General features: G+C 54.7%; 1 protein-coding gene across 1 annotated transcript; it reads left to right on the top strand.

Annotated features, from left to right (window-relative positions):
- The first annotated feature begins 529 nt into the window (after positions 1-529).
- LAMB3 (laminin subunit beta 3) lies at positions 530-24905 on the top strand. Its single transcript, XM_086476476.1, has 22 exons — positions 530-578; positions 1087-1241; positions 9963-10077; positions 10258-10331; positions 10760-10942; positions 11333-11396; positions 11733-11908; positions 12608-12731; positions 13128-13316; positions 13411-13566; positions 14281-14477; positions 15401-15515; positions 15951-16323; positions 16803-16963; positions 18048-18256; positions 19349-19552; positions 20258-20402; positions 21756-21963; positions 22991-23132; positions 23520-23696; positions 24146-24299; positions 24769-24905. The coding sequence occupies exons 1-22, from the start codon at positions 530-532 to the stop codon at positions 24903-24905; spliced, it is 3507 nt and encodes a 1168-aa protein (XP_086332602.1).
- The last annotated feature ends 560 nt before the right edge of the window (positions 24906-25465 follow it).

Raw genomic sequence — 25465 nt, forward strand, 5'->3', positions numbered from 1 at the left:
GGGTGGGGCTGGAGAACACAAAGTGCAGCCTGCCCGGGAAGAGGTGTCTGGGGGGTGCAGGGGGGTGCACACTCATTAGGGTGTCTTTTCTAGCCGTGCATTGCGACCTGGCATCGGCGGTGCTGGGGGCTGCGGCTTCTCCATGTCCCTAGGGAGCCGGGCAGTCAGAAGTTGCAGCTCTGTGCCATGCTGGTACCTGTGGTTCACCTCAGCAATAACATAAAGATCCAAAGATAGTGGTTGGTGAAGAGGGCAATCTCTTACACAGTTTAGGAGAATCTTGTGCACGCTTCATGAGTTAGATGAAAAGCTGGGATTGTTTGTACCTTAAAAACAAATACAACCTGAGCATCTGATCTTCCTCTTTGCCATTCTTGAGTTTTAGCCCCTGTTATTCTCTTGTAGATCAATTAAAATTATCTCCCTGTAAACTGAGGAGTGTGAAAGACCTGGACTGAGCTTTAGACTGGCATTTTCTGCTCATTTTCACTCATGCTGCAAACTCTTCCCTAGGCGTGTCCGTGGCAGTATGGAGTCTCGCTGCTGGTTTTGGCTGTGGGCATTATTTGCCCTCCTGGGTAAGGCTCACCGTACGGTGTTTCTAAAGGGTATGGGGGGAGCTGACTAAATAGAAGTGCTGCTAATGTAAGCTTTGTGTTAGAGCAGTGTTGTGGCAGCAGCTGGGAGACCGGCAGTTGGTAATAGTGCTGGTGTCTGGCAAAAGGCTGCTCTCCGTCCTGAGCAGCCGGCTATAGGGGTGGCCATACAGGTAAACAGGGGACACCAAACGGCTGTTCAGTGTGATGGGCAAGGAACTGAGCGTCCCTGCAGCCCAAACACCGGGGTCATGGCAAAGAAGAGTTCCAGAAATAAGTGTTAGTACAAAGCACTTTAAAAGGGCCTTTTTTTTAATTAAAAAAAGGTAATTTGAGGTAAAATACTGTTGTCCTTTTTGGCATGTGCATTTTGTAGGTTTGTCCCAAGCACGACCCTGTAGTTGTTCTGTTGCAGAAAACAGCAGACATGCTGGCTGAGGTCTGTGTGCCCCCAAACACGACCCCAAGTCCTGTTTTCTTGCTGTTCCAGCTGCCCCGCGGCTCCTGAATGCCCAGCAAACCTGCTCCCACGGAGCCTGCTACCCCCCCGCCGGAGACCTCCTGCTGGGGCGAGCCCATCTCCTGAGAGCCTCCTCCACCTGCGGCCTCACCAAGCCCGAGACGTACTGCACGCCCCATGGAGAGGTACGTTCACCTCCTAATCCGCACGCAGAGATGCTAATGCCTTTACCCATCCTACCCTTCCTACCCTTTTGCAGGGAGGGTATTGCAGGTACTTATCCCTCTGCCGATTGTGTTGGGCCGTTGCACCATCTGTGGTGTCCCCTTGAGCCCTCCTCTTCCAGCCCCATGGGTGAGAAGAGGAGCTGAGCACGAACGTGGTGGCAGGGAAAGGGCAGCAAAGCTCTGGCGTGAAGCACTGGAGGCAAAATGGAAGCTTTCGCATCCAAAATAGCCCAAGCCTTCCTATCCCCAGAGTTTTTAGTTATAAGGAAACCTCATATTTCACTTGTCAAAAACGGGAATATTTCAGGTCTTTCACAAAGACTTGGAAGAGCTTCTGAACCGAAAACTGTTTTCAATTACACTGGTTGTGCGGGGGCAGGAGGTTGTGCTCGGGAGGATAACGTTTCAGCCATCTGCAGATTCCCAGGCTCCAAAGCTGCCACCAAATCGGAGTAAGAGTTTAAGGATAAGTCTGCCTGAGCACAGAGATGAAAACCTACAGGGTGATGTCCCTGACGTGAGCACATCCTAAAGCCTTTCTCTGTCGGTCTAGGAATGTTAACTCTGTAACTGCTGCGGGAGGAGCTCAAAAGGGAGCGGGTTTTGCAGGACAGGCAAAAAGGGTCTTGGAAGCGATGCTCAAGAGGAAAGGAAATGGCAGACCTCCAGTGAGGCAGTGTTCTCTGACATCCAGCTTGAGCGAGCCAGCCTTCTTCTGGTTTTAATTCCGCTTCGAGATGAAGGCCAAGATGTGGCAGTAAGTGGATTTGTTGCGGAGCCGGTGGCTTTCTCAGGGATGGCTGGGGGCTGTTGGTTGGTTGTTGGAAGCTGAGGCAGCTCCCTGGCCCTGATGGGTGTGAGAATCTCGTCCTCCTGCAGTATCTGTCCTTGGTCAGGTTGTTCTCCGGGCTGACAGTTGCGGTCAGGCATTTCCTCCATTCAGGCTCCCACGCACTTTTTTGGAGCTGTTTTGCTGCTCCCAAGGAGCAGGGCTGTTCGCTCGCCTCCCCAGCAACCCCCCGCTGCTCCTCACGGGTGCTGTGACCCATGGACAGGAAAAAAGCACACAATTATTTCTGCTCTGACTTCATTTTTTTTTTTCTTCCCAATTTCTGTTTATACTTGAGGAAAATTGTATATAAATGTACCTCTGAAATCTTCGCTTAACATTGCCTTTTGACAGTGAGTTTTACTTGAAGAGGGGGCTTGTACTATAGGAAGCGAGCGCCTGCAAGACCTTAAGTGGTCATCTTAATACCAGCTGGAGTGGGCTAGTTATTCCCCTTGCCTGACCTTGAGAGATCACTTGAAGAGCCTTCAGTTGTGATCATCTGCATTGTTTGTAATCTTTGAAGTGGGGACTGGGCATCGCTCTGATGGCTGTGACGTACCTCGAGCAGAAATGATCCGTTTGGTGCAGAATGAGTGAGGTCTCATGGAGGTACTGTGGAGGAAGGCAGAGGGCACGACTGCAGCAGTCTCTTCTAGTCTTCAAGTCCCTAAACTATTCAGTTTTTATGTTCCTTATACCTTGCCTTACATGTACTAAGGTTAAAAGGGATATGGAACAATTAACAGTGATACGTTAAGTTGGATTCTCCAGTTCTAGCTTTGGGAAGGGGGTCTTTGCTTCCTTACGTATATGTGCAAAAATTAATCCCCTGAACTCCATTGTCCAATTCCCATCCCGTAAAAAGAAAGCACATTTAATTTATTGACTCTTATGACTTTTTTTGTGACAAGTCTTGCTCTCGTTTTATTGCCAAATAGGTGCAGATTTGGATTCTGTTTTGCAATCTCGGCAGAGGGCACGGGATGAGGGGTTGCTGTCGCTGGCTGCTGGTGGCCTTGTGCCAGCTGGCAGGCACGTGCTGTCTGGCCCCGCCACCAGCCCACTCTGGCCCCAGAGTCCTCTTTTGTAATTCTGTGGGTCACTTGAATTCAGCCTCTGCTCTGACTCTGCATCCCTCTAACCTTTATACTTTGCACGGCTGATTGCTCCATTCCTTGGCTGGAGGCTCAGTCTAGTGGAATCCAGGAGGGACGCTCGGCATTGCCATTTATAGCGCCGGGGACTGCAGCGGTGATTAGAAAAGTGATGGGGGTGGAAAGCAGGCAGAGCAATCGTCTGGTTTGGAAATCACTTCGGGCTTGGGAAATGGCTGTTCGAGTCAGCAGGGAAAGTAAAAGCAAGAGGGAAACTGAAAATAGAAAAATAAGTGAGCCTGGAGTTGGAGTCGTAAAGGCACTGATGTGTGTGGAAAGACTCTCCTTGACCGAGGTGTGATTCAAGGCCCCGTTAACTCATCGCTTTATTTAAATGCTGAGCATAGCGCTTTGACAGGAGTATGGAGCAGCTCACGCTGCCTGGCTCTAGCCGAGGGAAGGCACGGCGTGGCTGTCATGCAGATTAGCAGGTTCCCGGTCCCCTCGCCTGGCCTGGCCCTTCTGAGTGACAGCGTGAGGGCTGCGCACGCCTTCGGCTCTTTGCTTGGCCGCTGGAAGCAGCCGTGCCTGTGCCGTGTTCGCACCCAGCAAGGTTAACGCTTCTCTGGAGGGAGAGCTTTGCTTTCCTCTGGGCTCCTGCAATGCTTTCAGCTTAGAGGCATGTTCAGAACTAGAAAACAGCTACAGACTTGTTTTATTGGTTCACAGGAGTGCCCCGAACACCCTGCACGGTGCTGTGAAGTCTTTTGCCAAGGAAGAGGCAAGAGAGGAGCAAAGCTGGGTGTCCTTGTGCCTGCGTTGCTGCTGTTTCCTGCATCCTGCAGGGGAGCAGTTTGTGTGCGCGGCCACTACGTGGGTCCTCACGCCACGACCCTCGGAGGCTTTGGATGTTAAGGTGTTGTTTGCATAAGGTCGAGGACCAAGGTTTTCTGCCTTTTCTCACCTGCTTTTCATGGGCACTTGGTGGATATGAGGACGAAGGGTAGGAAGTCACCTTTATCACCCCTTGTGTCATGGTGACATGGGGTCATCCAGGTAGGAGTTGAGAGATACCAGAGAAGCCTGATCCCTAAATGAGTTAGTGCGAGGGGAGTTGAGCCCGTTGGGCAGGAGAGCTCCTGGCATGGGAGAGGATTCCTCCTCCTGCTGACGGATGGTCGCAGCTGCCTGGCAGGGGTTGGTCTGCAGCATCTCTCCCTGTGGTGTCTCAGCCGAGTCTTCGGCTGCTTCCAAAAATACAGACCAATGTCTGCAGAAGAGAATATGTGCAAGACTAATGCTTCTGTCTGCCTTCTCGCTGCCGTCTGATGGTTACACCTGCTTGTCCTCCTGCATGAGTCAGTCAGGGAGCTTGATGCTGATCCAAAACATGCTGCCTGCCGGGTGCTTCAGCAGGCCCTAGGCATGTTGGAGCAGGGGAGAGCACGCTGAAAAGCCACTGTGCCTCCCAGCTCGTTTACTTTCCAGACCCACGTCATCAGTCAAACTCATTTTTTTACACAGAAAAACGCATCCGCAAAATCGTGAAATAACTGTGGTCAGATGGGATGGCAGGAGGTCCAACCCCCTGCTCAAAGCAGGGCTCCTAGTTTTGGTGTTGCTTCGTCACGTCAGGGTTTTGCACCAAATAATTCATATTCCTGACCTGCTGAAGGTAATACAGCAACCACGAGTTGCTGCTGGGTGCTTATCTCATCTTACTCCGGCATTCAGACACACCCTGCTCTCTGCTGCAGGGATATGTCCTTACCTGCAGTGAATGTACTGAAGAAAAAGCCCATTTCCCATTATTTTTCCCTCCTTCTCCTCCCTTCTCTGTATCTTTTTTTTGCCACATGACTGCAAATTGACACATATGCTGGGAGACATCACGTCATTCCCTCGCAGACAAGTTGCAGAGGCAACAGGACCCCGGCAATGCGTGCGGGGTGTGGAGATAAGCTGGTGCGGTACGGGCTTTGCAGACTGTCATCCTGGCAGATTTTAAATGAAGTTTTGCTGAGGGGGGGACGATGTGAGAACAGACGGGGTGAGGAAAACAGGCACCCACGTTCTTGCTTTTAAGCAGGAGAAATGAACTTCCTTAAACCCCGTACCCAGGATGTTTGTCCGGCTTGTGTCTTCTCCCCGTCTCTGCTGCTGCCTCTGAATTTGGGAGTCACCGGTAAAACCAAGCTGGGGCTCAGAGTCCTCTCTTTGTGTTTTGAGTGTAACCTCGGAGCTCGTTTGCCAGTGTCACTTCTGACCAGCCAAGCAGGGATGTTATGGCTAAGGGTTTTTGTGTTTCAAAATCTGAAGCACAGTCCAGTTCACCAGTTGCTCACTGAGAAGTTTAACCATGATGACATAATCATGGGTAACTTGTGCCGCCTTTTCCCTTGGTAAATGCATAGAGGCCTTCACAGGCAAGACAAGCCCTGCTCTGCGAGCCTGGCGTAGCAGTGTCCTGCAGCCGGTGATAATAGGGAATAAAAATGGGTTGGAATCGAGAATTGTGTAACTTGGCTTTAACGGGTGCCTTTGCCCACCTATTCTTGCTGCCCACCCTATTTTTTAATAACCCTCAATCTCTCTGTATACATATAAATCCCCACTGCTTTCCAGATCGTCCCCAGACAAACGTGGAACAATAGTTACTGTCCGTATACGATATTATTTGTGCAAGACCACAGAAGGCTCCCATATGGGAGGCTGCATGCCAGGAGCCCAACTGACACAGTGCCTCTCACTGACACGGAGCTGGGTTACATGCAGGACCACCAAGGTCTCTGCAGCTATGAAAGGTCTTAATTTCATGACTGGAGAGCAGCAGCTTCCCATTTCTGCTGATGAATAGCTTCAGTTTATTTTGGGTTCTGCACCTTTGCCAGGAGGTTTTATTTCAAGGGCGCTCTGCTCATATTAAAATGGCAGCTAGAGCTACTTAAAATACTTTGGTCTGAGTCCATCAGCTTAAAATTGTTTGTGGTTTTCTGCCCCTACCTGAGCGGGGAAACATGGGAGGCTGGTCAGCAACTGGTTCACAAGGTCAGAGCAGGAGGAGAGCAGCAAAATCCCGCAGCAGAGCTGTGGAGAGCGCCCGGGCGAGGGCTGGGTCTGCACCCGTGTCCCTGCACGCACTGCACAGCAGTGTCCCGGGTGTGCCATGTAGTATGTAGGCAGTTTTTACAATACCTGGTTGTTCTTCTACGTAGTGGTTTTCTTCTTTTCTTTTCTTTCCCCCACTTATTTCTAAGACATGTATCTGTTTATTCTCAGCATGGTACCTTTCCCACCGAGTGCCTTGTGAATGCCCTTCCAAAAGGCTGGAATGAATTTCCTTTAATCTCTGAACCTCCACAACCTGTATTTTGGATGACTCTTAAGAGTAGCTTGGAGGCACAGAGGTTGATTAGTGGTTTCCATGCAGACCTACAACTTCTTTGACCTTCCTACAGGCATTTTCGGCCCCACATCCCGTACCTGCTCAAACACCTCCCGATTCTCTGTGGCTGCAGTAGCACATGGGCTGGGGCCTTCGGTGCCTGGCGGGGAGGGGACAGCGTGCCAGAGAGCCAGGGCTGCCCTGGGGGTCGGTGACTCAGCTTAGACCGTGACCTCTTCACTTCCATTTGTCACGTAGTCCCGGTCTATTCCTGGCAAGCCCAGCTCCGAGAGGATCTGCTGAGCCTGCTGCTATGCTGGTAAAAAAATTAGGGGAGAGCTGGGGAAAGGTGTGCGCTTGGTGAATCCCCCCTCAGCCTGGCGCTGGGCTGTCGTTTCTGGTCAGTCCCTCTGTCCCAAGGAACTTTGAGACACATAGTCACAGTCAGTAATAGCAAATCCTGTTACGCAATAGAGGGGTTTCACAATTTGCTCCAAGGACATGAAATGAATTTTGCATTCGCTGTTAATTTTAGCCTTAATTACAAAGCTGGGGGGAAAAAAAAAAAAAAAAAAGAAAAAAAATAGGAGATTTTTGCCCCAAGCACAGCTCCTGGGCTGGGGGAGGGTCTGTCTCACACAGTTTAAGCTTCATTTTTACTTAGTGCTGCATTTTGAGAGTGGTTGCAGCTTCATTGCCAACAGTGCATTGTGGCTACTGGAAGGCACTTGTGTCTCTGGCTGTGTGAATGGTCTAGTAACTATGCGTGAATCAGTCCTAATGAATAATTTAGCTGAGATTAACCTTTCCCCTTGCTGAAAGCCTTCCTTCTCCCTTTGCTAATCACAGTCAGAACTGTTGTGAGGTTTAATCATTGTTGGGAATTGTTGGCTACGTTATTTCTGTGGGTAATTCCGGTAGCTTCCTGACAATTTGCTGCTAGTAGTCATTATCTGAAATGAGTTCTTCTGCCTGGACCCGATTATATTATTTCTGATTCTTACTGGCAGAGCCAGGAGGAGTTGGTTAGAGCCAGGGAAATTGCATGATTATATATTTTGAATTCTTTGTTTGCTTACTCTGCAATATTGTTATAAATATTGTAGTTAGCCAACTCCTGTTCTGGGATATTTATAGACAGAGAACATAAAGACTGTGGAAAATATTATGGAAATGGATCAGTTTAAGTGAGGAGCTCTCCTCAATATCTGCCCAACTGCTGAAAGGTTCCCAGGCCAGAGCAGAGTCAGGTCTGGGCTGTGTTAGGAACTAAAACCAACCCGCGGCCTGAGCTCACATCTGTCCGCTGCTGCCCGGCCACCTCGCTGTGTGCCGTCCGCTCCCGGGGCGTCAGGGAGAACTGCCGGGCAGCTCTGCATCTGGTGGGGTACCAGTTAGTGCTTGCTGGTCAAGGCCAGCCTATGTGTGGGTTTGTGAGAGAGCGAGCAACAAGGTAATTCTGGACAAAATTTTCCATTAATTTTTCCTTATATTTTAAAAAAAAAAGTTAGTTTTTAGGAAGCCAAGTCCATTTTTGTAGAAATAAGAGACTTGGCTGGCTTAGAGAAGCCCCTTTCAGGAGTCAGGCAATACGTGTAAACTGTGAATTCATCTTTTAAAGGGGAAACCAGAAATCTTCAGTCCACTGTTGGCCCACTGGCCTCCACCTCCTGCTGCCTCTCCGAGGCACAGATCTCTACCGACCCCAGCACGGGTGTGGGATCAGGCTTAGTGTCCAGGCTGGAATTGGCTCGTTTGTTTTAAGTATCAGGAGGGGAGATTTTAGCACAGAGGTGGATATAAAGTGCTTCTTGTCCCTTGTCACCCAATGTCCAGTCTCCCCCACTGAAAGCCAGTCTCATCACCGGGGTCCTGAACATGCCAGTGCCTCTGGGGTCACCTTGTGCCACCCCAGCGATTGCCAGCTCCCGCAGCGGGGTATCTCGTTGCCTTCCCGGTGTCCGCTGTCAGGGCTTGTGCCAAACACAGTCCCCTCTTCTCCCCCAAACCCGCTTTCCTCCCAGGACGACCTTTCTGAGCCGTCCTGCCCTGTGCCACCAAGGCCGGCACCTGCTATCGCTGGCAAACACTGTTCTCGATTTTCCCCAATTTCTCAGGCTTTGGGGCGTGTTGCTGTGAAGCGCGTGTCCCGCTGCTCTGCTTGGGAGGCTGCTTTACTGCTCAGGCCACCGACAGCTTCCATTTCTAGATGAAATGTTTCGTGTCACTTTTGCTTTTGGGACAGCGTTATCCCATAGCTCGTACAGCTCTGCCCACCTCTGCACAGCCCCAGGACCCTCTCCGGAGTGTGGGATCTGCTCTTCCTCTCCATTTCACCAGGCTGGAGATGCCGAGTGCTTTGTTTCATACCCTGAATACCAGCTTTCCCCTCCTGCTGGCCTCTGCAGCCCTTGCATTCGCTCCACTCCGAGCGTGGCCGCTACCGAGGGATGCCACTGCGGGACCTGCCCTGCCCCACCATGGCCTCACCTGGGTGTCTCCCCCCGTTTCGTGCTGGTTCTCACCCAGCCTGCTTGCCCTCTCCCCTTGGCCAGTGTCTGGACCTTCCCCGCTCCCCATCTCTTGCTCAATCGCTTTCCTGCTGCTTTCTGCACATTTCTGAGCCTGCTCGTGGGCTGCGCGCACCCGACAGCCCATGGTAGCGGCTGCGTGGAGCGTCGCTTGGTTAGTCAAAATTTGGGTATTTGTTTAGTCCTTGGGGACCCTGTTTTCTCCCATCGCCACGTTCCCTTTGCCACGTCTCTGTTTGCTCCTTGAATTACTTGCTCGAGTGAAGGGCTGAACTTTGAGCCACTCGACTTCCCACCCACTGACTTCTCCCCCACTGAGCTGTTTGCTCCCGCTCTGCTCCCAGGGGAGAGCGCAGGGGAGTGAGCATCGCCCAGGGCTTTTAGGTGGGAGAGAAAGGCCTTTCTGTTCACCCAAACAAACAGCCCCCTTGGCTGTGTGGAAAAGGCAAACTGGACCTGAAGAGCTGCAAAGGGCTTTCTATCAGGTGTTGTCAGTGTGGAAAACAGGGGGTTTGCTTAAAAAAAGGCGTTTTTGATGGTTTGCCAAAAATGTGTTTTAGTTGAAAGCATTTTGGTTCTAGATTCTTAGTCCGTAACGCCATGAATTGTGTTTTTTAACGGGGTGTGAAGGAGACCACTTGAGGCCTGTGTATCGTTAGCCTTGTTCATCGGGGTTCTTCAGGTCTCTAATAAACCAGCTTTACTGATGCCACTTGTTCCTCGGTGAGTCCACGCTGCAGTTGGGCCTCTCACCTCCGGGGCCTGCAGACCCCTCTCCAGGGTCTCTCCCTCCGGCCGAGCCGGGACGGTCACTTCCACCCGCCCTTTCTCTTCCAGTGGAGCATGAGATGCTGCCGGTGCGACTCGCGGCTGCCGCACGCCTACAACGACCACCGCGTGGAGAACGTCCTGTCCTCCGCTGGGCACTCGCGCTGGTGGCAGTCCCAGAACGGTGAGTGCCCGCAGCTCCGGGTCCCCAACAATAAACAGCATGAGGAGAAGAGGAGGAGGTGTTGAATTTGATAGACTGGAAGGAAAGGAGGAAATAAATGACTTGGCTCAGGCAGCGAAGCAGTTTGTTTTCCCGAAGTCCGCAGTCTGCGCCTCTGAAGCTGCCTCTCTGTGCCTGCAGGCATCGAGCGCGTCTCTCTGCAGCTGGACCTGGACCAGACGTTCCAGCTCAGCAGCATCTTGCTTCACTTCAGGGTTTGTGTGCAGCGTCTCTGCTCACGAGGGGGACACGGATGATGGTGGAAGGGCCCCGCTGGCTCTCTGCGGGACGTGGGAATCTCAGTGCGCAGCTCCCTTTGGGGTCCTGATAGGAAGCACGCCGGGGTCCCTCTGTTTTCCCTGTTTGCATGGCCATTCCCCTGGGCGTTTGGAGGAGCAGAGCAGGGTGGTGGGTTCCCGTCCCATGACTGTCTGCTGAAACACCTCCTTGGTGCAGATGTGTACTTTGTGGCTGCAGCAGGGCTGGCTGAGGGGAGAGGGGGGGACCTAGAAGTTGTTGATAACCCAGCAGCCTGCAGAGACCTGAGCCTGGAGGGAGGAGGAGGAGGAGGACAGGCATCCCCGGGGCAGGAGCCAGCGGGGGGGCACTGTGTAACAGCTGTGCCTCTTTCCCCGCTCTGCAGTCGCCGCTGCCCGCTGCGATGCTGATTGAGCGCTCCACCGACTTCGGCAAGACCTGGGAGGTGTACCAGTACCTGGCCTCCGACTGCGCCGCCGCCTTCCCCCACGTCCCCCGGGGCTCTCCCGAGAGCTGGCAGGACGCTCGGTGCCAGGCGCTGCAGGGGCACCCTTTGCACGGGGGCAAGGTAGGATTTGTGGGGTTTTGTGGCAGGGACCCCTGCTGTGACCCTGGGTTCAGGGCGGGTGGCCCGTGCAATGCTGCAGAAACACGTGGTGGCCTGGCCCTCCATTACACGTATCACGCCTGGCGAGGGATGGAGCCCGTGGACATCCAGCACTGCTGTGGGGGGTCTTTGGGAGGACTGCTGCTCCTCTGGGAGGAAAGCCCTTGCTGCTTTGTGACAAGCAGGTGTTATGTTGGTCTTCCTGCAAAATCCTCTGCAACTCTGAAGTCTTTTCCCTGTGTGAAGTGACGTTACGCAGAGGCAGGTCCAGAGCACACGCTGCCCAGAGCATGAGAAGAAAGCACCTTCTGTTTTCTGCTTTTCAACTTACTGGGTTTTTTTCCTGCTAAGGTGAAATTCAGTGTCCAAGACCTGGCATCTACCATCATGACCTCTTACAGCCAGAGCATCGATAGTAAGTGACTGGCCTCTTTCATATCTGAGAAAGGGAGAGGGGGATGATGCACCTCGTGGTTCTTCCTGCATGCGATGGAGAGCACTGAGCTGGGGTAACCCTGCAGGGGAGCAGGTCCTCAGCAAACAAGGCCTCGAGCTGCCTGTTAGACTGCTGCCCTGGTGCCTCCGAGGTGTCAAAGAGCAGCGTTTGGTCTTGGCTGGTGACTCAGCTCCTGCTCTTTGTGCCGATGCCTCTGTCTCTTGCTCCGAGCCCTCCACGCAAATTGCAGTGCACTTCTGCAGCCAGTGCCTGGGCGCCTGCTGCCCCCTCACACCTCTCCTCGGTCCCCAACAGAGCTGGGGCAGTTCACCAACCTGCGGATCAACTTCACCGGGCTCCCCCACATTGCGCGCCAGGGCTACCACTCGCCCAGCACCTTCTACGCCGTGACGGAGATGCGGGTTCTGGGGAGCTGTTTCTGCCACGGCCATGCCGACCGCTGTGCCCCTTCGGGAGACCCGCACGCCGCGGTGAGTGTTGGGGTGAAGTGAAAAGCCTAAAGACAAACTCTGTGGTATCGGGCTCCACCAAGCCTGACCCAAATGCTCCTTGGGAGACCTTGACCAGTATGACCAGTGGTGGAGAGTGTGAGACTTTCCCCTGGCCGGAGGCTGCTCGTAATTGGGGGAAACGATGCCCCGTTTTTTCTGCAGCGATGGAGTGGTGGCTGTGAGACAGCAGCCTGTGCTACGCCCTGTTTGTGTCTGCAAGAATGTGGAGGGGCTTTTGTATGTAATTTCATAATTGAATTATGAAGCTCAGTGGCTGTGGGGGGTTGTGCTTTGGGGGGAACTGCTCCTTCCAGCACTGGGTCTCTTGGCTGGGTGGGGGACATGCAGAAAGTTTCAGCAGGCTCCTTCGTGTCCAAGAGGATTTGCTAGTGCAGGTTTTTAGCTGTTAGGGGATTTTCTTGTCTCCAGCTTATGCTTGGCTGCTTTGCCTTGAGCGTGGTTGTCCTCAGGTAGGTGGCAGAGGTGGTGGGAATTGTCACTGTGCGTGAGGAGCAGCCTGTCCCAGTGCTGCAGCAGCCCCGTCTGCCCCCTTCTGCGCAGGGGATGGGGGCTGCGCGGGGCAGGAGCAGGCTGGGCCCGTGCTGGAGAGGTGTCGGGAGGATGAAGCTGTGAACCGAGCAGCTACCACCCAGGAGGGGTAAAGTGTTGTCTCTGCAGCAGGTCCACGGGCACTGCGTGTGTCAGCACAACACCGCCGGCCCCAACTGCGATCGCTGCGCCGCCCTCTACAACGACCGGCCGTGGGCGCCCGCGGAGGACGACAATCCCCACGAGTGCCAGAGTACGGCGAGTGCCTTTCTCCTCTCCTCTTCCTGAGGCCTTTCTGAAATCCTCCGTGCCACGAGTGGCGGGAGCGGGAGCGAGCTCCGACACCTTTCACTGGGACTGGATGTTAACGTGGGTGTCTCTGCGAAAGGCCCCCCGACGTTTGCACGCTGGGCTTTGCTCTGTGGGGCTGCGGCGGGCGATGCCAGCTCATGGGCTGCACCAGTGCTCGGCCATGCTGCCCAGTGGTGCCAGCTTGGTCCTGGAGCGGTTAGCGGGTGTCACCGTGTCACGGAGGGGACTTGGGCACCCTCTAGTGCCAGAGCTGCTGCTGCCGGAGGGGTTTGCATGGTTGCAGCGCTAGCACAGCCGTGGTTTGTTGGGGTTTTTCTAATTTTTTTTTTTTTTTTAGAATGCAACTGCAACGGTCACTCAGCCTCATGCCACTTCGACCCGGAGCTGTACCGCGCCAGCGGAGGGGTGAGCGGGGGTGTCTGTGACAACTGCCAGCACAACACCGAAGGCAACAGCTGCGAGCGCTGCAAAACGAACTATTTTCGCAACCAGCGGCAAGATCTCGCCCATCCCGAAGTCTGTCTGCGTGAGTGCCTGGTTACACCCGGGTAGCACCTTCCCTGGACCCCCCCATCTGCCCCTCGTGCCCCTCAGCAGTGCCACTTCTTGCACATTTCCAGCCTGCGAGTGCGACCCAGACGGCACCGTGCCGGGCTCCATCTGCGACCCGCTGACGGGGCGCTGCGTCTGCAAGGAGAACGTGCAGGGGGACCGCTGCCACCTCTGCAAGCCGGGGTTTGCCCAGCTGGCCAACGCCAACCCCACGGGCTGCCGCAGTGAGTACTCCCCGAGACATCCCCTGCTTCCCAGGGTGCTCCCACCCCACCTCTGTGCTCAGCATCCCCAGGGGCTCTGAAAGGGACCCGGTTTCTAGCCAGCTTTGATTTGGGGTTTCCAAGCCAAAGGCTGATTTTGCAAAGGTTTGCAAAACCTCCTTGCTCAGGCTGTGGCCTGTCTTGGGAACAAATGTGGTACAAAGCACAGAGAAAGTGGAGTTTGGGGAGCGTGTAGGGCTGTATCCCCTTCCCGAGTGCCTCCCCGGGTGTGCAGGGCTCAGGAAGCTGCAGGGGATGCCAGAGGCGATGCTGTGCGGGCCAGCGGGGCTGAGGGCAGCTGCGGCTCAGGTCAGCGTCATGTGTGCGGCTGGGCTGGAGGGGTGCTGGGGGATGCTGAGGCTGGAGGGCATCATCCCTCATGCGGCTGGGCTGGAGGGGTGCTGAGGGGTGCTGAGGCTGGAGGGCATCATCCCTCATGCAGGTGGGCTGGAGGGGTGCTGAGGGGTGCTGAGGCCTCTTGCGCTGCCCAGTCCTGCTGCAGCGCAGTGATAGAGCAGGGGTGCGGGTCCCTTGTGCTGAGCTCGGGTGTGAAGGGAGAGACAGGAGAGCTCGTCTTTGGGTGGCTGCAAGGTCCTTCTGTGGACGTGGCTTCGTGGGAAGCTGGGCTGGTGCTCTGCACCCGTTTTTAATATGGCAAAACCCTCCCCATTTCAGGATGCGCCTGCAATGTGCTGGGAACGCGGCAGGACATGCCCTGTGACGACGAGACGGGGCAGTGCTTCTGCTTGCCCAACGTGGTGGGGAACGACTGTGACCAGTGTGCGGCCGAGCACTGGGAGATGGGCAGCGGCCAGGGCTGCCGGCCCTGCGGCTGCCACCCGCGCGGCTCCCGCAGCCCCCACTGCAACCAGGTACGGCCCAGCCCACCCAGAGCTTCCTCAGGGCAGATTCAGCATCTTTCAGCAATACTTCTTTTTCGTTTCCCTGCATGCATCTGCAAGCTTGCCCTCTTTTTTTGTCTTTTCCCAATGCTGCAAACGCTGCTGTGAGAGGCTGCCAGTAGCAGGGGTCACACTGCGCAGCAGAGAGCCCCATGGCCTACAGAGCGGTGTCCCCACTGGGCAGCACCACACTGGGGATCGCCCAGAGCTTTGAAACCAGCTGTTGGATGGCTCTGTCATCCCATCCCATCGGTGGGAGCCTCCAGAAAAAGGGCTGTACATTCCCGAGCACGTCCTGCTCTTACTTTCCTTTTCCCATTTTGTAGAAAACACTATGCTTGCCTATTCAGGAAAATGAAAGAAGGTGGTAATTATAGAGGCAAGATTAAGCCATTTTAAAAGGCCTGATATTTAGCAAGGAAGTCCTAGTAAGAGACTTCGTACACACAAGGCAAGTTCATTATCCTTGTTTGTCAATGAAAAGCTTGCGTGTCACTCCAGGCTTAAGAGACAACTGGGAAAATTAAAGTTAAACATAAAATAAAACCAAACCAACCCAAAAAAAAACCCAAACCAAAAGAAAACCCTGACACGTTCTGAGAGCCAAAGGTAGGTCCCAAACAAACCCAGTGCAGGGAGACCTGGCATCATGAAGTGGCTGTTTGTGGGAGATTCCTTTGTTTCTGAAACAAAGATTAAAACCACTTTGCAATGCTTGGGCTGTTGGGAGACTGCATCACCGTGGCTGAGCCTGCAGCCCGGCATGAACAGCACAGGCTGAGTAGAGAAGATTGTCCATGTGCTGGCTTTAGTGCTCGAGAGCAGTCGAGGGAAGGCGTTTCCTAGGCAAGTGCCCAGAGCTGGGTCTCCCCGAGGTATTTCTCTTTCCCCAGTTCACAGGACAGTGTCCGTGCAGAGAAGGCTTCACGGGACGGACGTGCTCTGCTGCCATGCAGGAGCAGGTTTGCCCAGACAGACACTACGGAGACGACGGGGTAGGGTGCACAGGTAGGGAGCATCCATTGTATTTTGGCTTGGTGTTTTAGCACTGTGAAATCATGGGTTATCTGGGAAAGAGCACCTGGCCCATGTCCTGACATCAGCGTTTTCCATGTTATCTTGTGAGAGAAATTTCCTTTCTGGAACAGCCTCCCAGTTCATCCCCATCTCCAGGTATCCACCAGTCCCCTCCCGGCAGCCTTGGGTGAGCCCCTTGGCCACTGGTCTGGGGCTGGGCAAGTGTCTGGGCTTTGGGGGCTCTTCTTGGTCCTCTGCCTGTGGCACCTTCTTCGCGGATGCTGCAGAGGCTGACGGGTGGGGTTGGGCTTCAAATTGTGTTGGCGTCCCATTGACAGGGTCCGATTTTAGACACACGTGAATTTATTTCTCCCCCTGCTTTTGGCGGGCTTCACCTCACTGTCTCTCCACCCTTCCATCTCCCAGAGTGCGACTGCGACTTCCAGGGCACGGAGGACGTGGGGTGCGACAAGACCACGGGCCAGTGCCTCTGCCGCCCGGGTGTCACGGGCCCCCGCTGCGACCAGTGCCAGCGGGGCCACTGCAGCACCTACCCCGGCTGCGAGCTGTGCCACCCTTGCTTCCGCGCCTACGACGGGGACATCCAGCGCCTGCGCCTGCGCCAGGCCGGCCTCAGCAACTCCACCTCACGGCTGCCCCTCGGGAGCGAGGGCTCCCGCTTCGGCCCCCGCCTCTCGCAGGCGGAGGGCGACGTGCAGCAGACGCAGGGCATCCTCGGCCGCTCTTCTGCGACGGAGCAGAGCCTGGCCCGGGTGGGCAGCGCGCTCGCTGCGATCAGGTGAGGGGCAGGGGGGTGCGTGCCTTAGCCGGGAGGAGATGCTGGCTCTTCTCTCTGTGCTCGCTCCACTTGTCACACGGAGCCGCTTGCACAGGTTCTGCTCTGCTTCTGTAACCGAAAATCTTGCTCTGCTCACAAGGTGCCTGGGGAGGCAAGAGAACAGCGCTTCCACGTGTGCCCATCCTGGGCAAAAGGAAGGAGGCCGGCGGGCAGGCTCTGGCTCAGGGCGTGTTCAGTGTGCCTGGTCCTTGCGTGGCCATGGCCCTGCGAGCTGGCCTGGCGTGGGAGAGCCGTAGCCCAGCGCCGCTCCCTGCTGCCTCTGCCAACCTGCAAGGCCATGCTGTGTCCTCGGCCGTCAGCTCTCCAGGCCCAGAGGTGTCACTGGGTGTCAGCAGTGTCCCAGCACAGATGGGCCCTGCGCTCCATCTACAGGTCCTTTGCTTTCTGCTTGAATTTGTGTTTTCTGTTTTCTCTCCCAGAGAGCAGGTCCAAGGCATAAATCCTGACCTTCGTTTTCTGGATGAGACTGCCTCTCTGTCAAGGGAGCTCGAAGCCCTCAACAGCAGCTTGCTTATCGCTAGCGCCCAGTATCAGAGCAAGAAGACCCAGTTTGACACCAGCCGCAGCACAGATCTGTCAGGTACAGCGCTGCAGCTGTAATATCTCTTAATTTGTAGCTGTTAATTTACCCCAACGTGACTGTGCCTGGTGGTTTCCCACTGGCCAGGTGGATGAGATGGAGCTTTTAACCTGCTGTCAGCTTAGGAGCAGCAAACAGATCTTCCCTCCCCAACGTGAGGGATGCTTTCTACCCAGCCTCTGGTCCGTGGACCAGGATTTCGCACTGTCGGGTTGTTCGCTCTGTCGTTTTGGGGCTGGGCGGCTCGCTCCGTGGGCACCGCGTTCCTGTCCCCTGGCCAGCACAAACTCCACTGCTGGGGCGCAGTGGGAGGGGTGGGAGGGGGTGACCCCCGCTGGGAACGTGTCAACGAACTCGGGAGGAAACTGAGATAATGGAGGTTGTGCACAGATGGAGGGGATGGAGGGGTGGGGAAGAGAGCCAGGCGGCTGTCAGGCACTTAGGAGAAGAGCTAATTAAGCCCTGGGATGATGCTGGCGGTAGGCTGCCGTTGTATCCCCGCTGCAGCTAATTCTCTGCCAGTGTCTCATTGCTGCCTCCCCCTCCCCGCTGCAGCGCACGGCTCAGCCGGCCGGGGACGTGCGAGCTGCAGCGAGCGGCCGCTGCCTGGGCGAGTTGGCTCTGCACCTCCCCGGCCGAGCAGGGCTTAGAGGTCCGTGTCCTGACTGCTCCCCTTCCAGGCCGTGCTGGAGGGGAATGGGGAGGCTCGCTCGGGGGGCCAGGCAAAGGGCTCCGAAAGCCCTGTCCTGCCCCACCAAAGCCCTTCGGGGCTGCACGGAGCAAAGCCCGGGGTCAGCGCATGAGCATGTAATCTTGCTTTAGTTTTGTTTCAGTCTTTTAACCCCAACCCAGGGTTCAGTCCTTCAGGAGAGCCCTGTAGCTCACTGATGGAATGGCTGAAAGGCATTTGGAAATAATAGGAGCTTTTCCGTTGTGCCTTAGTCACTAATCACACTGGCTGGGTCCTGCTCCTCCCTGTGCACCATCCGCTCGCAGGGTGTAGTCAATGCCTTCGTTTAGGTAGCTGTGCTGCATTTATGAGTCATGGAAGCTTTTGTGTCATTTGTCGGTTTTATTCTTGCAGGAGCCTTCAAGACAATCAGATCTGCTTACCAGACGTCCACCAATGCCAGCAGACTCGTCGCCGGTGTGGCCGGGCTGCTGGCCGAGTCCCGGGAGAGCCGCAGGAGTGCTGCGGGGCTGGAGGGGGGGCTTACGGAGTCCACCTCCAAGCTGCTGACCCTGAAGGGCGAGATAGCCTCATCTCCCAACCTGACGCCTGCCATAAATAAGGTGATGATACAAAGTGGTTTTCTGACTTCCCCGCTGCACGTATCTAGTTTTCAAGAGGGCCCTGTAGTGCGCGGGAGGCAGGAGTCTCATCCTGCAGTTGTGCACTGTTCCTCAAACAGTCCGGCCTGGCAGGACAAAGTCTCTGTCCAGAGCGACTCAGAAATGGCATCCAAGCAACCTGCTGCTTTGGGACATCAGTGGGTGAGCATCCTGTGCCTGGGATCACAGACACCGAAGCTTTGCCCACCACCCCCGCCCAGGCACGCGCTTTTTCCTCCAAGGACTCTCTCATGTCTCCGTTCTTATATCTCAAAGACCCACTTAATTTCTGGATGAGGTTTCTTTTTATTTCTCCTTCGCTGCTTTGTTATTGCCATGGAGATCCATTTCGGTGTCTCCTAATGCACGGTTGCTGTGGAGACCACCAGCCTCCCCTCTCTGCTTTTCAGGGCACCAACACGTTCCCAAGCGACCAGCCTGTGCTTGCACTGGCTCTGGGTTTGCGCGTGCCCCTGCTGCAGTGCCCTCTTGGCTGGGTGGTAGCTCTAGAAGATGCCAAGCGCTTAAAACCACTGACGTCCAGGGTCATCTCATCCCAAAGCAAACTGCAAGCTTGGACGGGGTTCCCCTGCCACGAGGGGAAGAGTTTCTGTCCTGCGAGTAAATGAGGTGTTTGCTCCGTGCAGACACGCCTTGTTACTCTGCGTGAGCCGCTGGGGTTTAGCTCCTGCTTTGCTCCTGTTTGCTCCGGCTTGGGGTGGGGAGGAGATGCGACCTTTCGTTGCTGTCTCAGGTGTGGGCATTCGGCGCTGCGGTACACGTGCATAGCCCTGTCTGCCCTTCTCTGACAGAGTCATGATCTCTCTCCAGTTATTTGGGCTGTGCCGCACGCATCACCATCAGCCCCGCTGGGGGGGGCCGGCTCCATCCCTATTCCCACGCGGAGCCTCCCGCAGCAGGTTCCCCAGCTCTCTTGGCGGGATCTGCCGAAGCTTTGGCCCCTGTGCTGTGCTGGTTTGCCTCCCCGAGGGCAGTGAGGTCTCGCCAGCGAGGCGAGTGCCCTCACCTCCCCGCTGCTCTCTCCCTCTCCAGATCTGCGGTGGCTTCCGAGCGGAGACGTGCACGCCCGCCCGGTGCGAGGGGCTGCTCTGCCCGCGGGACAACGGCAGTGCCTGCGGGGCCGGCCAACCCTGCCGCGGCCTCGTCCCGCTCTCGAGCGGGGCCCTGGCCGCAGCCGGGGAAGCTGCCCGGGAGTTCCGCAGCCTGAGCGCCCGGCTGCGGGAGGCGGCGCAGCTGGTGAGTGTGGGCAGCCCTGCCCGTCCCGCGGCCGAGCCCCGCGCTCGGTCCTTTGGCGTCAAGCAGCGGAGCCGGGCAGGGGACAGCTGTGGGGGGAGCGAGCTGTGCTGGATACCCGGTCTCAAACTCTCTTTGAGACTTGATCGTTTGGACAGCTTCAGAAATTCGGGAATGGTTGAGTGGGAGACTCCCTGCTGTGTGCGTGGGTCCTGCCTCCCCCTGCCCAGAAGCCGCAGAGCTGAAGGCACGCGAGCGGCTCTGGAAGTGTCCCAAGGAAGCCTGTCCTCCCCCTGGTCTGGGGTTGGTATGGCAGAATGGGTGGGGGTGTGGAAACCTCTCTGATTCTGCAGGTGTGTCTGCTCTGATGTTTGAGGCAATCTGCTAGAATACATGTGTTAGTGCTGTTGCAGCTTCTTTCTACGGCCTCTCGAGTGGTTGCAAAGATAAAGTGAGGTTTCAAAGTCATTCAAAATCCATTTTGAAGGTGTTTTTAAAAGCTAAACAGCACTTTCCCTCTTTGAGAGCTTCCTTTGCAAACCCAACCCTCAATCTTTAACGTTTACAATCCTTTAAAGTGGTGGTGTATTAAGAATGGGGAGCAGCATGATTTCAAAGTGCCTTGCCCAGTTCACTGGGAGGTGAGGTAGGGCTGCAGGGATTCCAGATCAGGGAGAAATGGCTCCATCAGAATATTGTGGTTTGCAGATTAAAACGACAGAGATGTCTGCAAACCAGATTCAAAGCAATACTCGGCGGCTTGTGGACCAGATGAGTGTAACGAGGACCCAGATAGAAGGAGACGTGCGGCGCACCCAGCAGTTCATCCAGCAAGTCCGAAACTTCTTGTCAGGTAGAGCTCTGCAAGCTGGGGAGCGTGTGCACGCCGGCTGGTTTGTGCATGGAGAAAGCTGGTTTTTACAGGGATAACGTGTATGAGAGTACCGTGCAGGGAGAGGCAGCTGAGTAGCTCACCTTGGTTAACTTCTCGGATATCCAGTTTATCTGCACGTGGGTATTTACGTAGCAAAGGTAACGCACATCCTCCGAGGCAGCAAGGCAGGCTCGGACAGTGTTTTCTGAAAAACAGAGAAGACCTTTCAGCAGCCCACAAGTCTGTGACTTTGTCAGCAAATGCAGTTTGGGCGGCTGACTTGCTCAGGCTTAACCACGCCGTTCCGATCGACCCAAGTTAGTCCTGGCTGTTGTGTATGTGTGGGGTGTCACCAGGGCAAACCCTGCCTGCTTCCTCACTGCTTCCTTACAGAGCCGTTCGGGAGCTGTCTGTGAGGTCCATGGGGCAGGAGGTACCACACGGCCTTGACCTTCTGCGCGTGGGGCTTTGGGGAGGGGTCGCCAACATCCTCCCGGGAACTGCTCTCAAATATTATCTCTAAAACAATGAACCGCATTAACACAAGTGGAAAGCTGTGGAGGAGGCCATCTTTTGTCTGTAGGACAACTGCTTGCTTTGAGTCCCGCTCTCCACCGCGGAGCCTTGTGCCATCTCCGGGGCGCGAGGACGAGCCCATCCCCACGGCTGGTGCTCTCCGAGGATTTGCAGTGGGCATCGACCCGATGCAGAGAAGTTTGCTGGCCACGCTCACTGACCAGAGATAAACAGACAGCTCTTCTCTGGAGCAGACTATTAGTCAGCCGAGAATTCCTCGTTGTCCTATAAACCAATGGATGACTTATTGTTGACAGACAGGCTGTAATAACATAATGAGCCTCACGAGCATTAGCTGAATAAGAAAATCAGGTCATTTGGTGCTGCCTGGTGTTAATGAAGAGTGAAGATATTTCTGAGCTAATCGCTGGGCTAATGTCCTTCGGGCTCTGCCCGCTTCTGGTTCCTCAGATCTATTACCTTTTATTTGTGAAATAAAAAAAGGCCTGTCTTGAAACACAACCTCATCTGCTCGGTGAGGTCTACCTGACTGTGCTCTGGGCTTAGCTGTGGTGTTCTCGTTGCCAAATTAAAGGTATCATTTGAGTCCTTTCCTGAAAGTTTCACTGATGAGAATGAGAAGTACACTGAATTCAAGGGGATTAAATTCGGGGTGGATCCTGGCAGCTGTCTGAATTGAAGAGACTGTGTGTGAGAGTGTGCACGGCTGGATGTCTGCCCTCGTCCTCCCTTGCATTTGCACTCCCACCTTTCCCCTCTCCCGTCTCTGATGATGTCTGTCTGTCTGCTCTGTAGACAAGGACACGGACCCTGCCACTCTCCAGGAAATCAGTGAGGCTGTTCTCTCCCTACGTCTCCCCACGGATGCTGCTGCAGTCCTGAGAAAAATGACTGAGATCCAAAATTTGGCGACGAAGCTGCAGTGCCCAGAGAGCATACTTGCCCAGACAGCCGAGGACATCGCTAAGGCCAAGCAGCTCCAGCAGGAAGCAGAACAAGCCAGGTCGGTTGGGGTTCAAGGGCTTTTGGCAGCTGAGAGTCGCTCAGCCGGAGCGAACGTCGTGGTTCTCAGTTGGGTTGAAATCTCACTCTGCTGGAGCTGTACTGACTTGCACAACCTGAAGTTTTAGGCTGGGATCTTCTATGTCTGTACAGTGTCTAAAAGAATGAGTCTGCAACCTCTACAGACACCCCCCTGCTGCCCCAGTACTAATAAAGAATCTGGCTGTCAATCGTAGATCCTGTTACAGATACTGGAACGAGAAGGTCTTTGACAAAAGTAACAGAGGCTTTTCTCTCTCTCTTGAGTCCCTGTGATGGGAGATGACAGGGTTGCCCTGGTATTACTTGATATTGGTGACCTACATCCTAATTGCACAAGCGAGCATGAGGAGATTAAATGGGCTATTTGTTTTCTGGGTGAAAGTTGGGAGGATTATCCCATGGTCCCTTAAAAAGTAATTACAGAGCGTCCTTGCAAATTTGGAGCATTTACTTTGTCACATGTTGACTTGCAGCAATATCCCAGTGAGAAGGTTAGTGGGATAAGGATGTAAACTCCTTGACAGTGTCTGACACCTGCTTAACCTGCTGGAAGCGATGAGACAAGGGAGTCTGGCTTTCTACGGAGAGCTCTGTCACCCGGCCTGAATAGTCCCACTGCAAGCAGAAAAGTATTCATTGAAACTGGTTCAGTGGTTATTGCTTTCCCTTCCATACTTTTCCTTGCACCACTTGCAAAATAAATGTTTCTAACTAGTTTAAAGGAAGGTGTTTCTCTCCCCTTCTCGGTTTGTTTCCTCTGCTTGGGGGTATGAAATGGAAGGAGCACTTCTCTTGAAAGGAAACCTGCTGCAGTGCGGTGTGTCCAGATGTGTGGGTGGGGTGGCTTTTGGGAGAGGGAGATTGCAACCTTCCTGGTAACAATGCTGTCTTGCTTCTCAAGCTTCCTTATTTTGCCTCTGCAACTTTGACTTCCAGTCCGTGCAGTTATCTACCCTCACTCCTGGCTGTTTCCCCCATTTCCCCAGGAACCGGGCGAATGCCGTGGAGGGCAATGTGGAAGAGGTGGTCGGGAACCTGCGACGAGCGAACACGGCGCTCCTGGAGGCCCGGGGCGCTATCAGGGGCTCTGGCTCTTCCCTTCGGTTCATCCAGGAGCGCGTTGATGAAGTGAGTGATGCGCAGTGACTTCCCAATGACCGTACTGTGCCCTGCTCACCCCTCCTTTGAAACTTCCCTGCTTGGCAGAGTCCTGCACCAGCACAGCTGGGAAACGGGATCTGGGGAAGCTTTTGCTGTAACAATCCCTTCTTTCTGCCGTGCCTCACCCATGCGCTTCTCCAGACTCCCGTCCCAGTCCATGCCGGAGCCCTCTGAGAGAAGCCCCAGGGCTGCTGTGCTCCGCTGCGCAGGGAGCCGTCCCCGCTCCCCGCCAAAACCCCCCTTCTGCCATCCCTCTGTCAGGCAGCGAAGCTGGTCCCTGCACGGAGGAAATAAAACACGAGGGGTGGCGGCTGGACGCGATTTCCTTCTTAACGTGGAGCACCCTGCTTTTAGATCGAGGCTGTTCTTGGTCCAGCCGAGAAGAACGTGAAGTCCATCGCAGGGCAGCTGGACGGGCTGGTGGAGAGACTCTCCCGGCTGCAGCACGGCGCGGACCAGAACCGCCTGCGGGCCACCGACGCGCAGCGGACGGCTGGGGAGGCGGGCGAGCAGGCCAGGAGCACGCAGCAGGTACCGGGCTCCGGCCGGGGGGGTCACAGCTGTGCTCCATGTCCCCGCCGTCATCAGAGAGCCAGGCCAGGTCTGTCCTGGCACGTTTTTAGTTAAGGCAGGAGGCTTTCCTGGTCAAGCCATGGCTTGTGCGCTGTTGTGTTGCTTCTTACTGATCTGATGCAGTATCCCACTATGGAATTTGTCCAGGACCTTTCTCAATCCTAATGCCCTTTGCTGGAAACGTATTCCTGCTGTATTTCCCACCTGGGGTGCAGTAGCCCATGCAGCTGGCAGTCAGCATCTTTGCGGGCGCATCACAGGCTGGTTTGCATTTGCACGATAACAGAGTGACAAAGCTCTGGTGCAGAACCCATGTAATATTTAGAAGGGATTCAACGTTGGAAAATCCCCTTCCCCCCGATATGTTTGCTCGACCCTACCTGCGCTGCTTATTTGCTTTTCCACAGGCTTTCGAACAAGTGAAACAAATGTACGCTGAGCTGAAGAGAAGGACGGAGCAGAGCCCAGCTCTGGGGGTGCAGGGCAGCAGGGTGCAGAGCATAGACCTGGAGGCACAGGCCCTGTTTGAGGAATCGTTGGCCATGATGCTCAGGATGGAAAGTAAGACTCTTTGTGAACTCGATGTAATCATCTCATGCACTGGGGAAGCGCTTTTGACTCCCAGAGGGGTGAGGGAAAGAAATCACGAGGAAGACCACATACTTTTGGCAGCGAGGTGGTGTGGATTTGGGCTGTATCTGCTGGTGCTCTGCCAGTAAATTTACAATTTGCAAGGGTGCATGTGCTGCCGCGGAAGGGACCCCGTGTCTGCAACGCCCATGTGCCCCCGTTTCACTCCAGGTGTCGCTGCCATTTTTAAGCTTTCAGAACTAATGGCTTTGTTCGGAGCCCTCGTGTTGGGGTTTTTGAGGGCAAGCAGAGGGAACGCAGGATATTCGTTTTTCTCGCCCCACCAGAGCTGTGCAGGAGAGAGGTGGAGGCTCAGCCCAACCTACAGGGGAGGGTAATGGCCATGATGCCTTCCTCCCCTCTGACCATCACGTAACCCTTTCCTGCCCTCTGTCCTCAGCTCTAGAGACGGAAATTCAGGAAAGCAACAAGGCTTTGATGTCCAAGTCGGCCAGGCTGTCGGGGCTGGAGGAGCGGGTGGGAAGGATCCGGGACGCCATCAACAAGCGAGTCGCCTACTACGAGAGCTGCTCCTGAGCGAGCTGCCCGCACTCCAGTGGCGTTGCCATCCCCCTCTGCAGACACGGACTTGTGTATTTATTCCCATTTTCTGGCTGGAGTTCCCATGTGCCTGACGTCTCTGTTCTTAGCAAATGGAGTGTCCGTACCTCTGGCCAATAGCTGCGCCGAGCCAGAGGAGCAGCCCCATGGAGAGGGCTGACCTTGGGTGGACTGGCTGAAGCTTTCCGGTGGTTGGAGGAAACGGGGGGAGAGACATCAGTCTTCCATGGCAAATAAAAACATCCCCAAACTGTTATTTCCAGAGGGGTTTATAAACTGAAAAATTCTTTCTTTTTCTTGTTTTAGCCAATTCAAGCTCTTTAAGCTGAATTTCACTGTTCAAATTAAGATCCTCATGTGCTTTCCCTTAAAACTATGCTGCAGTTAATCCTTGAAACTTGCTGTGCCTTCAGTACTTCCCTCCTGGATCCCTCCTAGACATGGAGAATTTAATCTCCATCATATCTGTACAACATACCTGTATTTATACAAAATAGAGAAACTCAATCTCGTACTCAAAGGTGAAGTCAAATGTC

This window comes from Leptosomus discolor, chromosome 21 (assembly GCF_034619465.1).
Source record: "Leptosomus discolor isolate bLepDis1 chromosome 21, bLepDis1.hap2, whole genome shotgun sequence".
Taxonomy (NCBI): domain Eukaryota; kingdom Metazoa; phylum Chordata; class Aves; order Leptosomiformes; family Leptosomidae; genus Leptosomus; species Leptosomus discolor.